At 33.8% G+C, this 20,685-nt stretch overlaps 3 protein-coding genes across 3 annotated transcripts; 1 reads left to right on the forward strand and 2 right to left on the reverse strand.

Annotated features, from left to right (window-relative positions):
* The first annotated feature begins 668 nt into the window (after positions 1-668).
* Positions 669-11,634, forward strand: stet (rhomboid serine protease stem cell tumor). Its single transcript, XM_089698311.1, has 6 exons — positions 669-933; positions 7,090-7,202; positions 7,837-7,954; positions 9,027-9,212; positions 9,630-9,902; positions 10,199-11,634. Exons 2-6 carry the CDS (start codon positions 7,090-7,092, stop codon positions 10,436-10,438), a joined length of 930 nt encoding a protein of 309 aa, XP_089554437.1. The 5' UTR covers positions 669-933; the 3' UTR covers positions 10,439-11,634.
* Positions 3,797-7,067, reverse strand: LOC149486636 (uncharacterized). The gene is made up of 4 exons (XM_089697890.1): positions 7,034-7,067; positions 5,427-5,676; positions 5,239-5,300; positions 3,797-5,164 (listed from the first exon to the last, which is right to left on the reverse strand). The coding sequence occupies exons 1-4, from the start codon at positions 7,065-7,067 to the stop codon at positions 5,124-5,126; spliced, it is 387 nt and encodes a 128-aa protein (XP_089554016.1). The 3' UTR covers positions 3,797-5,123.
* A 255-nt stretch (positions 11,635-11,889) lies between the features above and the next one.
* On the reverse strand, positions 11,890-18,943 carry PGS1 (Phosphatidylglycerophosphate synthase 1). The gene is made up of 7 exons (XM_089698241.1): positions 18,361-18,943; positions 18,042-18,197; positions 16,343-16,560; positions 16,011-16,081; positions 14,407-14,502; positions 13,471-13,597; positions 11,890-12,844 (listed from the first exon to the last, which is right to left on the reverse strand). Exons 1-7 carry the CDS (start codon positions 18,935-18,937, stop codon positions 12,719-12,721), a joined length of 1,371 nt encoding a protein of 456 aa, XP_089554367.1. The 5' UTR covers positions 18,938-18,943; the 3' UTR covers positions 11,890-12,718.
* Positions 18,944-20,685: the final 1,742 nt, after the last annotated feature.

Here is a 20,685-nt window from a genome sequence, read left to right on the forward strand (position 1 = left end):
ACCATTTTGCCATTATTTTTTATTATATTGATATTATAATCGGTGATACTCACAATTAATATGAATCCAACGAAACCACTGAAGCATGATCTTTCAGGCATAAGTGTACTTTTAAGATACGCTCGACAAACAACCCTACATTTAGATTAGGTGGATAAAGTTGAAATCTAATGAATGAATGAAATTATAACAATATTTTAATCGCAGGACATAACTAAAATACAGTAGGTAGTAGGTACCTAATAAAATTATTAATGTCTTGAAGGTATTCGAAAATATTTAAATAGTGTTGCCACTATTTAATAATTAAATATACTTTTCAAACTTCAAAATTAATCAAATTTAATTAAAAGAATGTAGTAATCTAGCTCATATTATTATACAATCAATTCAATTTCAAGGCATCGACTAAAATACAACAAAATACGTTTTTGCAAGAACGTATGTACTATGTACAATCGCATACTTAGTTACTTAATAAAGGAAATTACCTACCTACCAACGTACATATTTAGTTCCTTAAGTATTCGTAAACGTTTTTCAATTCGAATGTCGTCAGAGCAACCCTCGGAAACGGAACCACCCTCTCGAATATTGTGCCGCCGCACCACTCGATCCCCTGAGCCACAAAAAACCCACCGGACACAGACGGAATGAAACTTGACGGCTCAAACGTCATTTCAACAATCAGTCTGCGCCAAGCATTTATGGGGAGAGGTTGTGTCGCTCTCGCTCATAAACAGCTAGAATACCAATCGCGTGTTCAATGCCGAGTGAAAGAAATAAACATACTATTTTATTATAATAAATAGAAAGAATCTACCTCATGTTTTGTATATTGTGAAGTTTTTTCGTTCAATATCCATAGTTAAAATAAAAGAAGGACCCAAACTTTATGTGTGAATCTTTTTTTAACAAATTACGACAAAATGGGTAAGTTCAAAATTTCTGCTGTAATTTATAAGTTCTTGTGATTTATTACTCTTTACTAACAAATAACAACTAATAAAAATATTTATTCAATTTTACTACATTTTTATTAGATTTAGTTTTGTTTAAATTTTTATTCATCAAATTATTAATAAATTAAATCTTGGTTTATGTGTTTTATATAATCTAATCGCAATTTTAAATTTTTATTCTGCTAAGATGTTAATTTTTGTTCATTTGATTAAGCTCGTTAGATGTTAAAAATAAACAAACATAACCTATCAATTCTTTAATCTAAAAATTACAATCAGTTTGACAAGAATAACAGCTGTCACATGAAAACTGCACACTCGTCTTGATACTTTAAAAATCACATTAAAGTTTTAAAAATAAATAAAAATAGAGGAAACTATATAAGAATATATTTTTTTCTGAAATTGTTAAAGCACCTGATAACTACTTCATGCATTTATTTAAATTCAAATAATAGAATGTATGTGTAACTTGCTATCCGGACAAATCATTTCAAAACAAAATCTTAACATTTAAATCTATAAAATTTTATCTATCATTTGTCAATATTGTTTCTTATAGTTTCTATAGTGTTATTATGAGTTTTAAGTTATTATACAAGATAAATATAATTTTTATTAATTAGAATCATGATCACATAATATTATATTATATTGTATTCATATCGTACACGGTAAATATATTTTAGGTATGTTATTATTCAGATTTGTAGGTACTTACCTGTTTTTTCGTGTGTATGATGATACAGTAACAATTGTGAAAACAATTTTTTTTTCAATTATAATTATGTGCACCTTAAAATTTAAACCAAATGAAATTAATATAAACAAGTGCATTCTAATTCTTACCACCTATATTTAGTAATTGTAGTTGAAAAAAATTATATGAGCCCTGCTCATATTAATTAAGCTTGTTTTTTAATCTAACTATTAGGTGTGTGTGTTAAAATATGCAAATACCTTAAATTCTCATCACTGAATTTTCTTTAATTTAAGTCCTCTAGCAAACCTTATAGACGCTTTCACGGCATTGCAATAATGCAGAGAGACTCGAAAAGATTAGAACATAATGGCAGGGAGATGGAAGTACGTGGGAACTCTCCCAGAGTTCACGTGCTTAACACATTACTTTGCCGTTCTAAATGTAACATTAATATATGCAAGATTTAGATTAATCTTTTACCACGTCATAGAAGAAACTTCCTAATTTAATTGAAAATTTACCTGAATATGATTAGAAGTCGGCTTATGAAATACTGATGCTCTCATTAAGACAACAATATTATGATATTAAAAAATAAATAATTTTTAATACTACCTTACCTATGAGATGCTGCACACATTATAGTGTGTGCAGTAGGTACACTTTATTGTAAAATATTTTGGTTAGATATTATAGAAGGAAAAATCGGCGTAAAACGATTATATGCAATGAATGAACTCTTTCATCTTCAGAAGAGCAATTAAAAGCCTTTCATACCAATGGTATGAATCTATGCCAACACCTACGCCTCATAAGTCACCGATAAATAAGCACACGATAGAATTGATGGTATGTTAACACTTATACCGTGAGAAGCAAAACAGATAAGCTTATATTACCAAATAAATAAAGAGAGAATGAAGAGAAAACATATATGTATATGAAAATATATGTATATTCGAGTAGGTATTTATAAAGATTCAAAATTAAAATCTATTAAAAAAGACATAATCAACAATCTTATTAACTCGGACTTAAATTACGACATATTAAAATGATAATCGCATCGCGTAGGCTCGTGCGCATGTTTGATGGGCAATAGGAATAGTGCCTAGTTAGTGGTTCCGGATACATATCGGACGTGTCGGATGTCGGCGTGAGTCACGCGGCGCCCACGTCGGCGCACCGCGCCCACTGGCGCCCGACCCGCGCAAATCTGCGAAAACTTTATGGGCTTATCGTTTAACGCTTAATTTATAAACAAGTGAATATAAACTAATTTTCAAAAAATATTGATAGGTTTTATGCGTTTGTAATAATCCAGTTCAATAACTGGTGTTGCACTGGATTATTGAAAACAATGTACAAACAAACAATAACAATGTAAAGTTTATCTTTTAAACATATACAATGCAGTAAATACTAAATAGCATTGTATTCAGTTTTTAATATAATTTAATATATTATGTAATTTGAAATGTAAAAACTAAAAAGTATCATAACTGCGCGGGACTGCTATACCTTATTAGGTGGTTTAATTCATGTTGTCGTCAAACAATACAAATATTGGCCATTATAATTTGACGTATAAATGCGTTGTACCTACCTACTATTCAAAGATTAGGTTTAATTTAAGAATATCCAGCACTACATTCACGAGCGCAAGCTGTCTCCGCGTTTGTTTTATTGAATATGTATAGTTGCTGGGACAGATTTAACTGACGTCTGCGCGGCGTCTAGGTTATTTGAGTTTTGGCATTGGCAATTTCGCCGTCTCGTGGGAAACAGAGTTGAACGACTGCGGAGACAATGGTCGACGATGGTCTGATGGATCGCGAACAGTCAACGACAGTTTGCTGCCTACCACCGCCCACCCGCAAACTCTAATCGTTAACATACCATAACATTGCCCCATAACTTAACTGTATAAAAAGTGGGTGACTAACTTGTACAAATTCACAATTTTATCTCAAAAACTTGGTTGGTTTTGTTGTTGTTAAAATTGTTACTAAGAATAAATAATTGAGTGACGTCTTTTGGGGAAACTGTGATTAAGACGATACACAAAAAAAAATCTACTGCTTGGCGGGCGGAGTCAATAGCTCGCTATCGCGAACGCGGGTGTGCGCGAAGTCGTTCTTGCAAACTCGCCGCGCTGCCGCTGGCCGACTCGGGACAAACATGTATGGAGTCGTCATACAGTTATAATATTCTTATACATATATTTAATTGTTGATTTATTGGTTTTATTTTCTTGCTTATAAACAAATAATCTTCTTTTTAACAACTACTTAGACATTATTAATAATTATTTTTATTTCGTAATGTTTACTTTATTACAAAATAATACAGGTTATAAATAATCTTTAAAATAACAAAAAATATTGTTACTCTGAAAAAATGAAATGGTACTCAATAACGCGGACTACTGAATGGATTTAGATAGAATTTGATGCTGACGTAGATATTACGTCATGCCCAGAAATGAAAGGTAATATTTCTGAAAGAAGTTATAAACCCTAATTCTTCTCAGTCAAAGTTAAGAGTGGAAGATATCACTAATACAGTAAAACTGATGCGAAACTTTGGATGTTAATTTGTATATTTTTTTGTTAGTTGTTACTTAATCACGTCAAGACTACATTACCAATTTTGATAAAATATAGCTAATTGCCTGGATTTACACATAGGATACTTTTTATCCGAACTGAACACTTCTGTGGGATAAGACAGGATTCACGATATAATCTAATTCCACGCGGGCAAAGCCGCGGTCGGAATGATATTTTTTTAAATAAAAAAATTGTTTAAAAAAAACACAAAATATATTTACGCATGTATTTATTTTTTGCACTCTATTATAATTGTAATTATTCATTACAAATAATCAAAATAAAATAGCCAGAACAAAGTTAGGCCCTGGTAGGGTAGGTAGGCAGGTACAGCAATGTGAGACGAACACTGGCTTATTTATACCAATAATAATGTATTATAAACATTAAATTAAGTTTACTTTCTAACAACAAAAATACATAATATTAGCTAATGTGAAAGCGAATCAACCAATCATCCCACAAAAATGAAATGTGCACACAAATATTCATCCAAATCGGTTCATGTCATTAGGAGGAGTGACTGCAGCGCCATCTTCCGGGCCCAATTGTGTTTCCAGATCACCCAGGAACTCAATTTAATATACTTACACAAAATTTTTCGAAATGAAAACTCACATTACTATGTAAATATGAATATAAACCTGTTATATTACTAAGCAATTTCCCGCACAGGTGTAGTAAGTATAAATGAAATAAATATCAACATCAAATTCTTTATACAACATACTTATCTACCACCTTCTAAGAAATGTAATTCTTGAAATTATTTCGTATTTTTTTAAAATATAATACTACTCCAATGAGCTCCTGTTCCATATTATGTCCGCCATACTTCCACTAAGTTCACCATGATTTTTTATTTCTTTGCACTTTGTTGCTTTTTGCTAAAAATGGAATCATGCGATAAAACCAGTAGAGCTTTGATAACATACATTTTTGACTGAATAAAGGTACTTACGAAGGAGTGGATTCAAATTGTGAACAATCAGTGGGTTTATTTTCCTTCTGGATTCCGGATTTCTGAACAGATTATTTATGCTATAAATGAAAAAATCTTACACATTCGTTATGTACTTAAAACAGGGGTACATATCAAACATCGTCTATAATACAATTATCATCAAATTTAAAATAAAACCAACTTACTTCATTAATTTATTCCAATTGTAAGCATTCTTTTTCCTCCAACCTTTATGTTTCTTCTTCTTATTTTCTTTATTGTCCCCATTTGTCTCATTTTGTCTTATCGTGTTGTCACCCTTTTTTACGATTGCGCGAGCGACACAAGTTCCCCGTGTGACGGCCGTAGCGGGAATGACTCGTGCAGCGATCGGGGTAGGAAGGTACAGGGCGGCTCTCGCTATATTGGCTGGTCGCGCGCTAATTTCAAGTATTTCTTGTTTAATTCAAAGCCATCGCATATTTCAAAATTCTAACACGGTAGACGTATAGGTTGTATATTTTATAGTTAATATCCAAAAAGTCGTAACTTTACGTTTGTTATTTTGAAGATGCCAGAGATTAAAAAAAAATAACAATGATAACTTTGTATTTTTTTTCTATCGAGAAAATATCATGGAATCATGTTTCTAAAACGGTAGACGTATTGTGTTACTATTGAACTTTCTTGTCAAGAATTTTCATCACGACAACTTTAATAATATAAAAATTACGAAGGTTTGAAAAGGGCCGTAAATGTTAGAAAAATTAATTCATCACCTTAAAAAGCAAAGCTTTTCTTTTCTAATTCAGAAACAGATTTCAAATTCGTTGCGTTTAAACGCAAGCTCTGCTAACTGCGACTTAGGTCATTCGTTCAGCGCAAACCAATGTCTAGGTCCAAATAGTGACCAACGTTTCACATCGCTATGGTGTGGGGTTGCGCGGGTCGATAGGTAGGTACTGGACGTGAGCCAGCCGCCGAACTGTGCCGCGACACATTAATCCACCCTCACAACGCTCGATTGCCAGCTATCACTATTTTCATGCCAACTCCACAAGAAACAATTTCTTTAAGTGTTATTACAACCGAAGTTCAAGGAATGCCATGTTCGCTGTAGTCTTAGCAACGATGCTTTGATAAAATAAGATTATGGAGAGTTCGACTGCGTTAGTTTGCAAGAACTCTCCCAGAAATTTAAATATATCTATAAAATTATGGATACTCTCAAATTCATATAACAATTAACACACCATAATTATTAATTATATAGGTACATACCATTGTTTCAACGAATAACACAATCATTATTCTACGACTGCGGGGTTGCGGCTCACTTTACGGCGAATTAATGTGTATTCATTTATTTACGTAATCACTACATTCAGCTATTAAATAAACCTGTAAGGTTGGTTATATACATAAACAATAAACTTAACGCCGGGACATGTTAGTTATCTATGTTTAGTATTCGATTTTATTTTAAATCCATCATCCAATCATCCAAAATAAGGATGTGAGTCAAAATAATTAACTTTATATTCCGCCAGTCCACTGACCTACATTTATTATGATGGAAAATAATTAAGTTTTTAATGATAACGCTAAATTAATTTTACTTAATAATTTAATGTTATAGTTTTAACATAAAATATTGAGCTGTTTCATACTAGAATCTCATCTACGTAAACAACACGGTGATTTGAATCAAAGTGTCGCGTCGTTACTTAACGTAACTCACGTAGGCAAACAGATTATACTAAACCAGCCGCTACTGGCCCTGGCTGCCGTATAAAGTAGGATTAACCTTTACCGCGTGTATTAGAGACATTTATATAACAAATCATTTTATCGGAACTTTACTTTCAGATGAGTGGCAAAAGAACGAGAAGTTATAGATGCGCCGTACACCAGAGGGACCGAGAGGTCAGCTCGGAAAACGATTTCCATTTACTTCTTGAAGATCCCACTTTATTCGCCAGGTAAGGACATAAACTTATCAATACTACAGTTTAAAGATACCGAACACTATCATTTTTCTACAAATAATACAAGTAAATTCATGAATTTACTGAAAATTCTCCCCAAAATGATAAACTTACGTGCTCAGAAAAGTTCCTATATTCATGATTAAAAAAGTTTGTACCCCTAATCTAATCCCATACGTCATAATTGCGCGATCTATTTGTTTCCTAATGTCATAACATATCCCATTACAATGTTGGGACCGTAAAATTCCAGTAAAATGTTATAACATTACTTAAATGCTCCGAATATAACTTTCAAAATTTTTAAGTGTATTGTTTCAATTTTGATTTCAATCAATAGATCGCTAAAATTTTATGTTCGTTTGTCGTGTCATAGTGACATGTGCTGTGCTATGCCGCAATAAAAACTGTTGATAAATTGCTCCAATATGCCGATACGAGTTAAGAATAACGTGAAAGTATAGAATTACGGCATTTTGTTACACGCATAGTTACCGTATACTGCAGGGAAAATACGTATATTTAAATATACATCAATCAGATTGTCGGGTAAATCAAAGGTAGCATTCCTTAGTGGAGAATGTGTTTTCAATATCGTTTTTAACTATAGTAAATGTAATTGTTGCAGAATGGTGCACTTAGTGGCAATGGAAGTGCTCCCAGAAGAGCGGGACCGCAAGTATTACCAGGAAAGATACACTTGCTGTCCACCGCCGCTCTTTATCATCTGTGTGACGTTGTTAGAGGTAAGCTATTGTAGTTTCCGTCTAGATGTAGAGTAAACGAAATCACTTTCTTTCGATGGAGTGATGATACGTAGTTTATTTTTACACCGCGAATATATGTATCATTCGCCGTTAGGTCGAAACTCATCACTTTCTATGCGGCAAACACCGTTCGATCCCCGCTCCAGTTACGTCGGCTAATTAAAAAGTGTAATTGCGGATTTCACATCCGCACAAACAAGCAGTTTACGTATTCGTAACATATCTATTGTTGTGCGCGTGCAACCGCGAGCTTCGTCACACATTGATTCACCGCGGAGCGCACGATTCCTATGAGGTGCTATACCGTCGTGCGTACGAGATAAGAAAAGCTGGTTTTCCTTTTAGTGAATAATATATTGGGATCAAATACATAAATTATGAATTGCAAGCCAAAGCTGCTTTAACCAGTATACGACCATATCTTTTCAAATATGTAATTGTTTTTTTCTTAATTGCGAGTACTCATACTGCTGTTAAAATACTTATACAAAGCCTTGTGTTAACGTTTTCTAAATTAGGCAGTATTTATATTACGTAGTATATTGTGTGCAATATTAGCAATTGCTTAATGCAAAACTTAGAAAACCTCTTTGCAAGGCTATGTACTCAAGAAAGTCTTTAACATAGCGTTAGTTTTTGCATGTAATATAGAAATCGTAGAATGCTCGTTGTTTACAATCACCCGTACAGCATACTCCCGTTTACATTGTAATTAATGTTTTCTCTCTGTTTAACAATAAACTATTGCGACAAATTAGCGTCGCTGATGCCAATGAGTACATTAGCATTAGAAAAGCACAATTCTGCAATGTAAATTTAGGAATCATTGAGAATATGAATTTAAATATAAACACGAGCAGATATATTATGAATATCTAAACTTATTTTACGATCTAACATTCTTACTGTTGCAAGTATTGAGATTTTCATCTCAATTACAATGGGTCGTTAAATTGTTAATTTATCAACCATACGATTAATTATTGACTGTTGTGCTAAGAATGTAATGTATTATGATCACGGAAGTATACATGAAATATAATATTTACAGTTGGGCGTGTTTGCGTGGTACGCGTGGGGTTCGGGAGGAGTGGCGGCGGCGGCGGGCCCGGTGCCCGTGGACTCGCCGCTCGTGTACCGTCCCGACCGCCGCAAGGAGCTGTGGAGGTTCCTCACGTACAGCGTCGTGCACGCTGGCTGGCTGCACTTGGCGTTCAACCTCCTTGTTCAACTTGCGGTAAGGGCATTTCGTAGATACCGGTACATCTTGATCAAAATTTTAATGTGCTTTTGTATACTATTGTTAGTAAATTTTGTTAGTAAAATATTAAATAATCTTGTCGCGAAAGATACTTCTTTCGCGACAAGATTATTTAAGAAGATTATTCAATATTTTATTCCAATTACGAATAAAACATTTAATTTCATTCAACAGTGTTTGAATTTAAGATAACTTTTTTTGTTTCGTTTTTAAAGATAGCTTTAGATCCTCGTTGCAAATTGTCAATAAACTGAAATTCTTTTTATCGTGTTGGGTATTGCAGCGTAAAATCAGGTGGAATACATAGTAGAATAATTGTTACCGATCTTGATTAATAAACTAAAATTGTCGTAAGTAATCTTAAGTGTTATGATTATTTCTCTGTTGTTGCAGGTGGGTCTGCCGCTAGAGATGGTGCACGGCGCGGTGCGGTGCGGCGCGGTGTACCTGGCGGGCGTGCTGGGCGGCTCGCTGGCGGCGTCCGTGCTGGACCCGGACGTGTGCCTGGCGGGCGCGTCGGGCGGCGTGTACGCGCTGCTGGCCGCGCACCTCGCCAACGCGCTGCTCAACTTCCACGCGATGCGGTACGGCGCCGTGCGACTCGTCGCCGCGCTCGCGGTCGCCTCGTGCGACGTGGGCTTCGCGGTACACGCTAGATATACTAAAGTGAGTTTGGCAAGTGTTTATTTCGTCAGTTTTATTATCGACCATGTCTATCTTGAATCTATTACATTTCATTAAATCATTGACCGAAAACAATCAATAATGAAGAATTATATATTATGTGTATCGATATAATATGTATTTCTTTCATTATTTTAAATTTTCGAAATAATTCTTCAAATGTCTCGAATTAAGTTTGATAAATATTTCAAATCTAACCTTGCATTTTAATTTTTAATTTGTTTAATTGGCAAACAATAACGATGAAACATGAGTATAACAAAGCGTGTGTTGTGCAGGAAGCGCCGCCGGTGTCGTACGCGGCGCACGTGGCGGGCGCGCTGGCGGGGCTGACGATCGGGCTGCTGGTGCTGAAGCACGCGCAGCAGCGGCTGTGGGAGCGGCTGCTGTGGTGGGCGGCGCTGGGCGCGTACGCGGCGTGCACGCTGTTCGCCGTGCTGTACAACATCTTCAGCGGGCCCGTGGACGAGCTGCACTACATGCCGCCCGACCCGCCGCCCGACGTCGCCGGCTTCTGATGCGCTCGCCGAGCCCCCCGAGCCGGCCCGCCGCCCGACCCGCCGGCCCCGAGCCGGCCCGCCGCCCGACCCGCCGGCCCCGAGCCGGCCCGCCGCGCGCGGCCGACTCGCAACGCGCCTAGTCAATTTACCTTAGTGTGATACGCGATAAGTAGCATTATTGAGGGAGGCCTCTGTCCACGTTCAGCTTTCGCGCTCGACGCGAATTTGTTATTGTTTCTGATCTTGCGGTTGCAAATTTAAACTTGTTGATCTATTATTGTATAGTGCACAGTTTTTGTTTCTTCACGAAGCTCCCTCGCGATACTTAAGTGTTAAGTAGTCTTAATTATATTCGATAGGTGAACTATTTTTGTACCTACTGTCAGCGTCCGTAGTGTTTAGGTTGAAGCCGTTACCGCTACACAATAATAATATGTTCCCGAGTGGACCGGCGAGCGGGCCCGGTGTCTCGGTCCATTTGCAGGCTGTTAATTGAATGTTAATCGTGGTACATGATTTGGACGAGACGTCGAGCCCGCGTCGCCGTTGTTATGCCCGACACACCAAAGATTAGAATAAAATGGCGTCCATAATCAATGGTAGAAACTGACGTTTTCAAATGGTATATAAATTGCGTCAACGTTTGCTATTTGCCCAATTGAATTGCTCATTAATGATTGAATACTTCACTATTGATTTTTGCATTTAAGATACGCGTTGTTTTTATTGCTCAATTGCAACAATGTTTTAAATGATTATGCTCAAAAGTGAGATTTTGTTTTGTCGAATCGATATTAACGTAGCTCAATACAGCTGTGACAGACGGAGCAAGCTAATAAGTAACTATTGCTATGAAGAAATAATGATTGCTCATAATAATAAGTCTGTTAGCAGCAAGGGGCGATGATGTCCGCTCATTACGAGTGTTTGTTCGTACCTGGTTGGTACTCTTGTTTTAGCAGAACACCTTGCTATCACTAATAGTTTTACTATAAATGTGCCTGATTCCTATTATTGTAAAATTGATTGTATAATTTTAATTCTAATCAAATAATGTCAGAAACCGACTGATTTTTTGTATAAATTATTATTGCAGAGTGTTTTCATTTAATTTATTTTTAAATTTATTTTAAGTGTGAATTGAAATAATTCTAATAATTATGTGATTATATAAAAGTAAGAATGCATCTGATTAAAAATGATTGATGAAAGAACTACCATCTTTTATTTCTTCCTAACCCCGAAAGTAGTATTGAGAGGAAACACAAATGATCAATAAAATTCATTTCAATTATAAAAAAAACAACAATATATTCGTTTAACAAAAAAAATATAATTTAAATCCCTGAATTTTCGTTGTAAAAAAAATATAAGAAATAACTTACGCACGTTATACGCAGAAATAATTACTAAAAATTGCATTATTCGTCGACTAAAGAGTGTAATCCATTTGAACACAAGTCAAAACTATAAGGGCGCGTTCCCACTATGTCGTAACGACTAATTTATCGTTCGACGACTGTCGTCTCTACCTGTTCCCATTATAACAATTGTTTGTCGTCAACATTTTTTATCGTTTAGCGAATGTCGTATCTAGCTGTTCCCATTGGATCGCGACGACATTTTATCGTTTCCTGGCAGTCGCTTTGTCGTTTACACATCATCAGCAAGCTACAAATCTAGTCGCCTCTGCGTTCGCTTGGTGATTACTAGTGCGTTTACTCTCCTGAGTTCAATGGACGTCATAGAGTTGCCGTCCACGATTTTTTATCGTTTTACGACTGTCGTGCTTGCCGTTCCCACTGTCACGACAAAGTGTCGTCACTGCAAAAACTGTCGTAGACGACAGTAAATTGTGTCGTTCTAAATGTGAACACCTCCATTTAAACATATAAGCCACGACACTTAAAACTACACGATTATCTGTCGTCACGACACGGTGGGAACGCGCCCTAATACTGTAACAGGAAGCAATTTGTTATTTTCTACAATCTACCCTCAAAATTGTGACTCAAAGACACTATTTCACAACAAGCGTATCTCATTTTGTACTATCAAGTATCAGCATTACAATTAATTTTTAACTAAATACTTAATCGTATTTGTTTCATATAGCAGACTCAAAAAAATTAAATTCGGTAAATGTGATGCTAAATATGTATACACTTTATATTTTGGAACGAGTCTGTAAAATTTTTGTCATTATAATTTGCTTAGTTATTTTTTCCTAAATAAACTTTAATATTTCAAAGTATTGCGCTAATAGTATCAAATTATTAAAATTTTGTCCTAATTTTACTAAAAGTAAGTTCTAAAGAGTCCTACAGTAGCCCGGACCCACAACGGGGCTTGTCGCTCTTGTAAGTCGCTAGTGCATTCTGAAGCATATTGATGCAATTTGCAACATTCATTGTGCAGCCTTGCCTGAAAAGAAGAAGAAATAATTATACTTTATACTTATTTACTAAAATAAAAAAAACAAAAGAGTTAGTGAGGTTGTAATCTCGTATCTACTGAAGTGATTTTGAAAATGATTTTTGCATTATTAGCTACATCTTTATCCAAAAACATATATGCTATTTTTTAACCGTGTTTATATTAAACTGGACATTTTAAGTATGTATATTAAATACGTTTATATAGGATTTAAAGGAAGGAAAACAGGAAAATATAGAGGTGTCTACATATTTATTACGTTAGCAAATCATTAAAATAGGACCCTATTTCGAAAAATAATCTCATTTCGTAAGTGACATGGTTATTTAAAAAAATTATACCTTTATTTTTTATTTACAAAATTTTATTTTAGACTTTATGCTTGCCTACCATTCGTCTACTCAAAGGATAAATATCTGCTTGATATAAAAATTAATTGAAATCAAAACCTTTTTACTTCGCTTTAATTTTTAAAGTCTATTCTATAGCTTATTAGGAAACTCTGCCAAATTCCAGCATAGGTAGAGTTTTGGTTCGGACACTTTTCGAGCATTATTGTGAATCTCGTTGCATATAAGAATATCAATAATTAATTAACATGATCAATAACTCACTTGCAAATCAGCAGACGACGTAAATATCGCCGCTTGAGCTTCAAGATCGCGTCTCACAGACCTTTCACCGAGATTTGCTGAACCTATCACTGTTAGCCATGGCACTCCACTGCCGGGAGGATAGTACCTAGAATATATTTTATAAGTATACTATCTGAATAGGGTCTATATAAAACAAAATAAAATATAATGTATGTAATTTTATAGATGTAGGTAGCTTTCATAATAATGGAAGTCTTAACATCAGTAAAGTAGCTTTTAGTTAAATAGTAAGTACAAAAAAAAATCAACCTCTTAATAAGTGTTTAATTTTAACAGCTATTAAGAATATTGCCGTTTAGCTAAACGGCAATATTCAAAACAGAACAAAATACTATTTCAAGAAAACAACAATAAATTACCTTTTTCAATCAGGCAATCAGCCTGAATCACAAGCTGTTTTGTCTATTGAAAAAGTAACATCAGACATTTCACAAAACTTGAGCTATTAACAATTATAAATTAACTACAATTAAAATGGACAGTTTTAAAGCGTAACTTCTTTAGGCGCGTTAAGAGTAAAATTTAAAGGTCGCGTCATGGCAATACCGTCACGTCATGGAGCAAGGCGAGGATTTTTGGTATCTTTGAATCACGACATAGAAGTTTCACTTCCGACACGTGCGCTCCGCACACACGCTCTTTTTTTGTAAGTCACTGCCTAAGGTCACTGCCTACTTTTACTTCAAATATCTTCTTCTTATCTTATATCTTATATATAAAAATGAATCGCAAAATGTGTTGGTAAGCGCATAACTCGAGAACGGCTGAACCGATTTCGATAATTCTTTTTTTATTATATTCCTTGAAGTACGAGGATGGTTCTTATGTAGAGAAAACGTAAACATGTACCACGGGCGAAGCCGGGGCGGACCGCTAGTTAATTATAAAACATACCATAAACCTTTCGCATGAAATGTCCATCCAGGCCTTTCATATTCCAACATTTGAACTCTGCTTATTTGGTTGTATTCTGTCACTTGCTGCCAAAATCTGATCAAATTAAAAAATGTAATGTAACAATACACAATTTTCACTTAAATATTAAATTACTTACACATAGATATCAAATAGATGATCAAACATATCAATAATAAGGTTGGGTCGCCTAAGATCGGACGCATTTGCCGAAAATTTTATACGTACTGTATTTTTTTTTATTTCTCATGATTCGATGTCGTTTTTCTGTTGCGGTCAACTGTAAATTGATGACAAAAAAATATTGTTTAACCCCTAATTTTTTGGTTTGCGTAGATGCTATCTATCTAAGCAAATTAAGAGCCTAAAAAGCAGACTTTTGCACGCCTCATAAGCGAAGCGTTGAGGTGGGTACTACTGTCACTTCGCGCAAAACATCTGATTTTTCAAACTTAAAATGTCTTTATGTATCATACATTGAACTTGTAAGATAATACCTAGTTAAAAAACAGTTTAAAAAAGTTCTGTCTTGGACGTCCGTGTGTCTGTATGTGCGGATCCTTTTTCTTGTTAACACGATAGCGACCGAAATACTTTACTAATCGAGTCTTTTTTTTCTCTTACGCTTGAGTATGCTCAGGAATAGAACCCTTTCATTTTTCAGGGTCTGATTCGTTGTGGTTTAATTGTTATTAAATAAACAAAAATAATAATTAATAAATATTTATTAAAAAAAATTATGAGGCGTGCACTTTTGGATTTTCCAAATTTTTTCGACTTACCATAGTGAAGAAAATAACAGTTCGGCCGAAGATCGGACTATGTAGTATCTTCACTTCTATGCGTTAATAATAATGTTCACATTAGGAAAACATCCGGACTTACGTCCATACATTGAGCATCAATGATTGAGTCAGGAAATTCCTCAAAAAATTTGACAAAGAAGTTTTTTTTTTATTGCGTTTTTTTAGTCCGGTCTTCCCTCCTCATCCTAATTAAGTTTCTCAAACTTTTATCCTCCGTGTTCTAGGACTAAATAATGAAAATGTACCTAAGGTCTGATAGTCATAGCGTCATTGGATAGTTAAATATATTAAAAGTTAATAATTATTGCGCATTATTGCATAAGGCGCAGTCAAGAGCTAAGCTTCGGTCCGATCTTCGGCATTGGGAGGGAAGATCGGATCTTGGATTGTGAACGTCCTAGGCGTAATCAAAGTATACAGATGGAAAGAGGATTCGCTAATTCTGCCCCAAAATAATTAATTACATTATTTCAATGAAAGTACTCTCCACAATGAGCCATCAAAATTTTGTAGGTAAGATCGGATCGACGATTTTCGCCACAAAATACACCTTTTCTGCTGAATCACCTGTGTACACGTCCCGTCTGGTCGCTGGCCGGCCGCAGATTGAAGAGAGGGGCAGAACAAAATGGCGGATCTAGTAGTGTTGCCAGCAGTAGAGAATATTGCCTAGTTTGCGAGTTATTCCATGCATCCGATCTTAGGCGACCCAACCTTAGATGATGAACAACATCAATATATAAACTGTGTATGACCATTTAATAAAAATTAACTTACTCTTTAGCTATTAAAGAATATGCGTGAGGTATGCCTCCTGCAGGACCTGCTGCTCCCATGAAACCATTAGCCTTAATATAAAACAATTTATTAGAAATAAATTGAAGTTTTAAATGTTACACTTTTTTCTAAAACATTTATGTATCAGAGACAGGTCAACACACATTCAGTTACAATATAATTTACAATATTATTTTAGTATCTTAACAAAAATTGTTCTTTGCATAACTATGCAAAGGAATACAACTAAATAAAATGAATACTTATTATTTGTAAATATTTAAAATTATATAAAAAAAGTATACATATAAACTAAGTAAAACAATACTTACATTTGGATGAGCCATCAACAAGCTAATATTAGCTTTACAATCTTTAAGTAATGTTTTTGCATATTTTTCTGTTAAATTAAAATATCCTGTTGCTAATCTTAAATGGGAACCCTCTGGGACTGCTTCCATTATGTTACAAGTAGCTTCCTCATCCTGGTTTATATTGAATTCACCCATTTGAATCAATGGAAAAATCCATGTATCTGACTGGTTTCTGACTATAAAAAATGTATGATAGAACTATAGGCACTATTATGTATTTATATTTAGGAAATGTACACACTGCATAGTTTATTGCACCAAAAGAAATTATGCGCTGTTTCAGACTATACTTAAATATGGCGCATACAGAAAACCATTATTCTTTTCATAAATTATGTATTAGTAGCTTAGATCATTAAGTAATGGATGGAGTACGCTGGCAAATGTTCTAACTAAACTTTCTGCTGATTTTGGTGCAGGGAGGGTAACTCACACTATTGAAACACAATCACACATTCACAAAAATAATTTGTGTCACGAAAGTCGTAAAAATTTACGACCTTTTAAGCGACGAGTTTTTAAATTCAACTCTATCCCTAAGTTCATAAAGATTAAATTTGTATTTCATTCCAAGTTGTCTCGTGGGGAGTGCGGTTCAATATCGCGTTCTAAATTCAACTTTATAACTTATATCATAAAGATTAAATTTGTATTTCTATAAAAGATAGTCTCGTAAGGAATGCGGTTCATTATCGCGTTTTAAATTCAACTTTATCTCTTAGTTCATAAAGATTAAATTTGTATATTTTCTTTCCATGATAGTCTCGTCTCTCTCTCTCTCTAAACATGACTCGATTATTTGTCTTGATCATATCGCTAAACGATACATCGACGATTATTAGAAATTGCATTTAATTAGAAATGTACGTTAAAAAAATATACACAAATTAAAGGTTATTCTATCTTTTTTAATATTCGACATGTTTGAATTGCTTCTGCAAGACTTGACAGTGCAAAACGGCATTTTTAGCGGAGCACTCGCAGACGTCCTTTCGATGTTTTACGAATACGCAGAGTGTTTGTAATCGATTACGCAATTAGTTTTTATGAAAGCATAAGATTTTTCGATTCGAATAATCTTATACCTCGGCAAAAGGGGAAACGCCTGCGAGTGTTATCCATTACTTAATGATCTAAGATTAGTAGCAATATTTATTTTCTTAATTTAGCGCCGATTTTTCAATCCTTGGTTAAAATTAATCCGTTCAATAAAGTATTACACAAACATTTTAAAATGTCACCTGTAAACTGTCAAATATGGACAATTAGAATACATTTTTGAAATGGTAGTCTAATACGTTATTTGATGAATAAGTTTTAACCAAGGCTTGAAAAATCAGTCCTTAATATTCAATTTACTAGAAAGCAAGAAAAACTCTTATGTGATAAACAATGTATTAATAAACACGAATTTGACTCAAATTATTATCTTTATTATTTTGAGTAAATGCTATTTACACATTTTATTACTTTCAATTTTGAGCACATTAAGTAAGATTCAGTGAATCTATGTCCAGAGGATAATTAAATGTAAATTATGATGATAATTATTCTTTTGAAACCTGCTCTTTCTTCACAGGTATTAAATTAGGGCAGTTATTACAAAACTTCTACTACATCAACTCTACATGTTTATGAGTAATGTGAGCAAACTTACTTTCCTGGGGCGAAGTTAATTTAGTATCCTGCTGCTCCTTCCATTTTTTTATTAATTTATTAATATTATTGTTGAGGGTTTTTATCATCACATCTTTTTTAATGTTCTCAACACTGTTGTTTTCTTTTTCTTGCTTGCTAAATTTAGTCACCTCATCTGAAAAGCGAACATTTAAATTTTAGACAAATTATTAGATTTGTAATAGTGAGCTTTTAAAAGCTAAAGAAGGTAAATAATAAGATATATATAAGAAGAATAAAGATTAATGTGTTCATTCATAATAGTTAATTTATAAATTTAAAACTTACTGCTTTCCTACCTATTATGTCACAATAAAAATTTGCCAGGTCTTCATCTTCAATTTCAATATACCTGTCTTGTCTCTCTTTAAAATAGTCATTAGAACAATTTGCTCCACTTAATATAACTGAGTTATCTGATATATATAATTTCATATGTTGTAATCCAACTATTTCATTGTATCTAGAAGGAAGTGCTTTCGACCACGAACCTTGTAACCGAGATGTCTGGTACATAGCTAAATTACATCTATTGGACAAACCATTCGTAAATTGTTTGAATAAACTTCGAGAGTTGATCTCACCGCGTGTTCCTCTTTGATAGTCAAGAAGTACATTGAATGTTAAATTACGATTAATTTTAACATTATCCACTGTAATTCCTAGTAATTCCTTTTCAAGCTCGCCAGTACCTATGTACAGACTAGCAACAGAAATTCGACGTTTTGCACTCCGAAAACGCTCATACAAAGTGTTATAAAACTGTTTTGGATCGGTAATTATATTTATTTTTGAAGCCGAAACAGGGAAACAAGGCGATAAATTATATATCCAATTAAAAGGCTGTAATTCAGTAAGTTTGAAACGAAGAGACATTTTCACATTTCAACGAAACATTCAGTTAATTATCTGTACACATTTATGAGATTAAGAAAAATATCTTTGTAATTACACCACTTCCTGTAAAATTATTAAAAAGAGAATAAACTCAAATTGGGGTAGCTTAAAAAGGTAGACATAAAACTGAAGCCTGAAACTTCTGAAATTTCAAGTTATTTACATATGTCAATGTCAAAAACATCTGATTGACTTAAAAAAAATAATAGCAATAAGAATACGGGTCATTTTGGTCACTGTATTGATATTTGATGCTACTTATTGAATTGATTCACTTGATCTTAATCTTTCGATTAGTGTACTACTTTTAAATTTTTACTTGATCCGGTTTTTTGGTCGTGGGTTTAATTCAAGAAGCTTATATGATATATCTTATACACTGGAGATTGCACTATGACCATTAACTTGTCACAAGAAAATATAACCTTGAATGACGTCAGTGTTGTTTTTTGTCTCTTTCTGTGGGTGACCACACTGGTTTGTATATTCAGGATTTTTCGAAATAAAAAAAACTAAAAATCATGGTCTATAAATAATAACGACATATATTTTTAACAGTATTTATATTATAATATTACTGGTCAACTTACATGAATAATTATCATCTTTATAGGTACATACCATTTTAATTGGTAGAAAATGATAGTTTTAAATAACGCTTGATAACTTTTGATCTCATACTACGATTTTTTAATTAAAATGAGTGCTACATACATTAAAACATCGTTTTGGTTACTCAAGCTTCAGTCTAAAACTTTTCAATATTCCAAAGGGTTGCATCGCTAGTGTTGATGTGTGGTAACGATATTACAGTTCTCAGAAATTCGTATGTCTTTCAGGAGCTGTACTTACGGTTACTAATGGTTTCATGGTGGTTAATTATAATATAATTAAAATTACTTTATCAGTTGAGACGCAGTAACAAGAATGTGGTAAATAAAAAGGTATAGCACTTTTCAAAAGGTATTTTTTTTCTGGACCGTAATCCTCAGGCTTAAAATGCAAACTGCATATTCTGGCATGTTGATAAATTTTACCCTTGATAGGCACTATGGACAGCCATTTATTTCTTTTTATTTCATTTTTGGAAAGCTGAAATACGTAAAACAAAAAAATATTAGGTTAAAAAGTATAAATTTCAATGTAAAAAAGAACAAACCACAATATGTGAGTGCAATACCGATGTCGTGTGTTGTTTCATTACTAGTATAAAATTTTTTAAAATGGTGTTCTAAATGTTCATCATAATATTGTTTAGCAATATATTATCGTCGCTATCCGTAAAAACCCATCATCATGGTTACCTTACTTGTTAAATTTGTTTGTTGAAAACTTGTTGAATTATGATGAAAGTATTAGGAAAAGAACTTATTTAACATGATTGCTTAGTAAAATGATGATAAATTTGACGATTTTTGCCATTAAAATGATTCTAAACAGGTAAATGCATGAGTATTGAGGAATATTGTAAATAACGTAAATATACACTTGCCTGTGAAATTATAGGCCAGAATTTGGTGTCCAAAAACTTCTGCAATTTTTCATAATGCAATACATTATTAATATTCGGAAAATATTTATTAAATACGCAACAATATTAACTTAAATATTCGAAGCGACGCAATTTTTTTGACACTTATGTCATATTGTCAAAGTGAGAGTTGCTACAATTTTATTATGGTAACTACCCATAATCAGGGAATATCGCTTATTAATAATTGGTTCAG

This window comes from Colias philodice, chromosome 8 (assembly GCF_061535455.1).
Source record: "Colias philodice isolate Cphi_HAF_F1 chromosome 8, ilColPhil1 Martin Lab GWU primary, whole genome shotgun sequence".
Classification (NCBI taxonomy): Eukaryota; Metazoa; Arthropoda; class Insecta; order Lepidoptera; family Pieridae; genus Colias; species Colias philodice.

Bases quoted from the DNA above. Each gene is read 5' to 3' on its own strand.
- PGS1 (XM_089698241.1), bottom strand. From the start codon at position 18,937: ATGTCTCTTCGTTTCAAACTTACTGAATTACAGCCTTTTAATTGGATA. The intron at 16,082-16,342 runs GTAAGTATTGTT...TTTTATATTAAG, and splicing joins TGTTGATGGCTCATCCAAAT to GCTAATGGTTTCATGGGAGC. The intron at 14,503-16,010 runs GTAAGTTAATTT...TAATTTGATCAG, and splicing joins TATTCTTTAATAGCTAAAGA to ATTTTGGCAGCAAGTGACAG.
- LOC149486636 (XM_089697890.1), bottom strand. From the start codon at position 7,067: ATGATTTGTTATATAAATGTCTCTAATACACGCG. The intron at 5,301-5,426 runs GTAAGTTGGTTT...TAATCTGTTCAG, and splicing joins AATTGGAATAAATTAATGAA to AAATCCGGAATCCAGAAGGA. The intron at 5,165-5,238 runs GTAAGTACCTTT...TTCCATTTTTAG, and splicing joins CAATTTGAATCCACTCCTTC to CAAAAAGCAACAAAGTGCAA.
- stet (XM_089698311.1), top strand. From the start codon at position 7,090: ATGAGTGGCAAAAGAACGAGAAGTTATAGATGCGCCGTACACCAGAGG. The intron at 7,955-9,026 runs GTAAGCTATTGT...TAATATTTACAG, and splicing joins TCTGTGTGACGTTGTTAGAG to TTGGGCGTGTTTGCGTGGTA. The intron at 9,903-10,198 runs GTGAGTTTGGCA...TGTGTTGTGCAG, and splicing joins TACACGCTAGATATACTAAA to GAAGCGCCGCCGGTGTCGTA.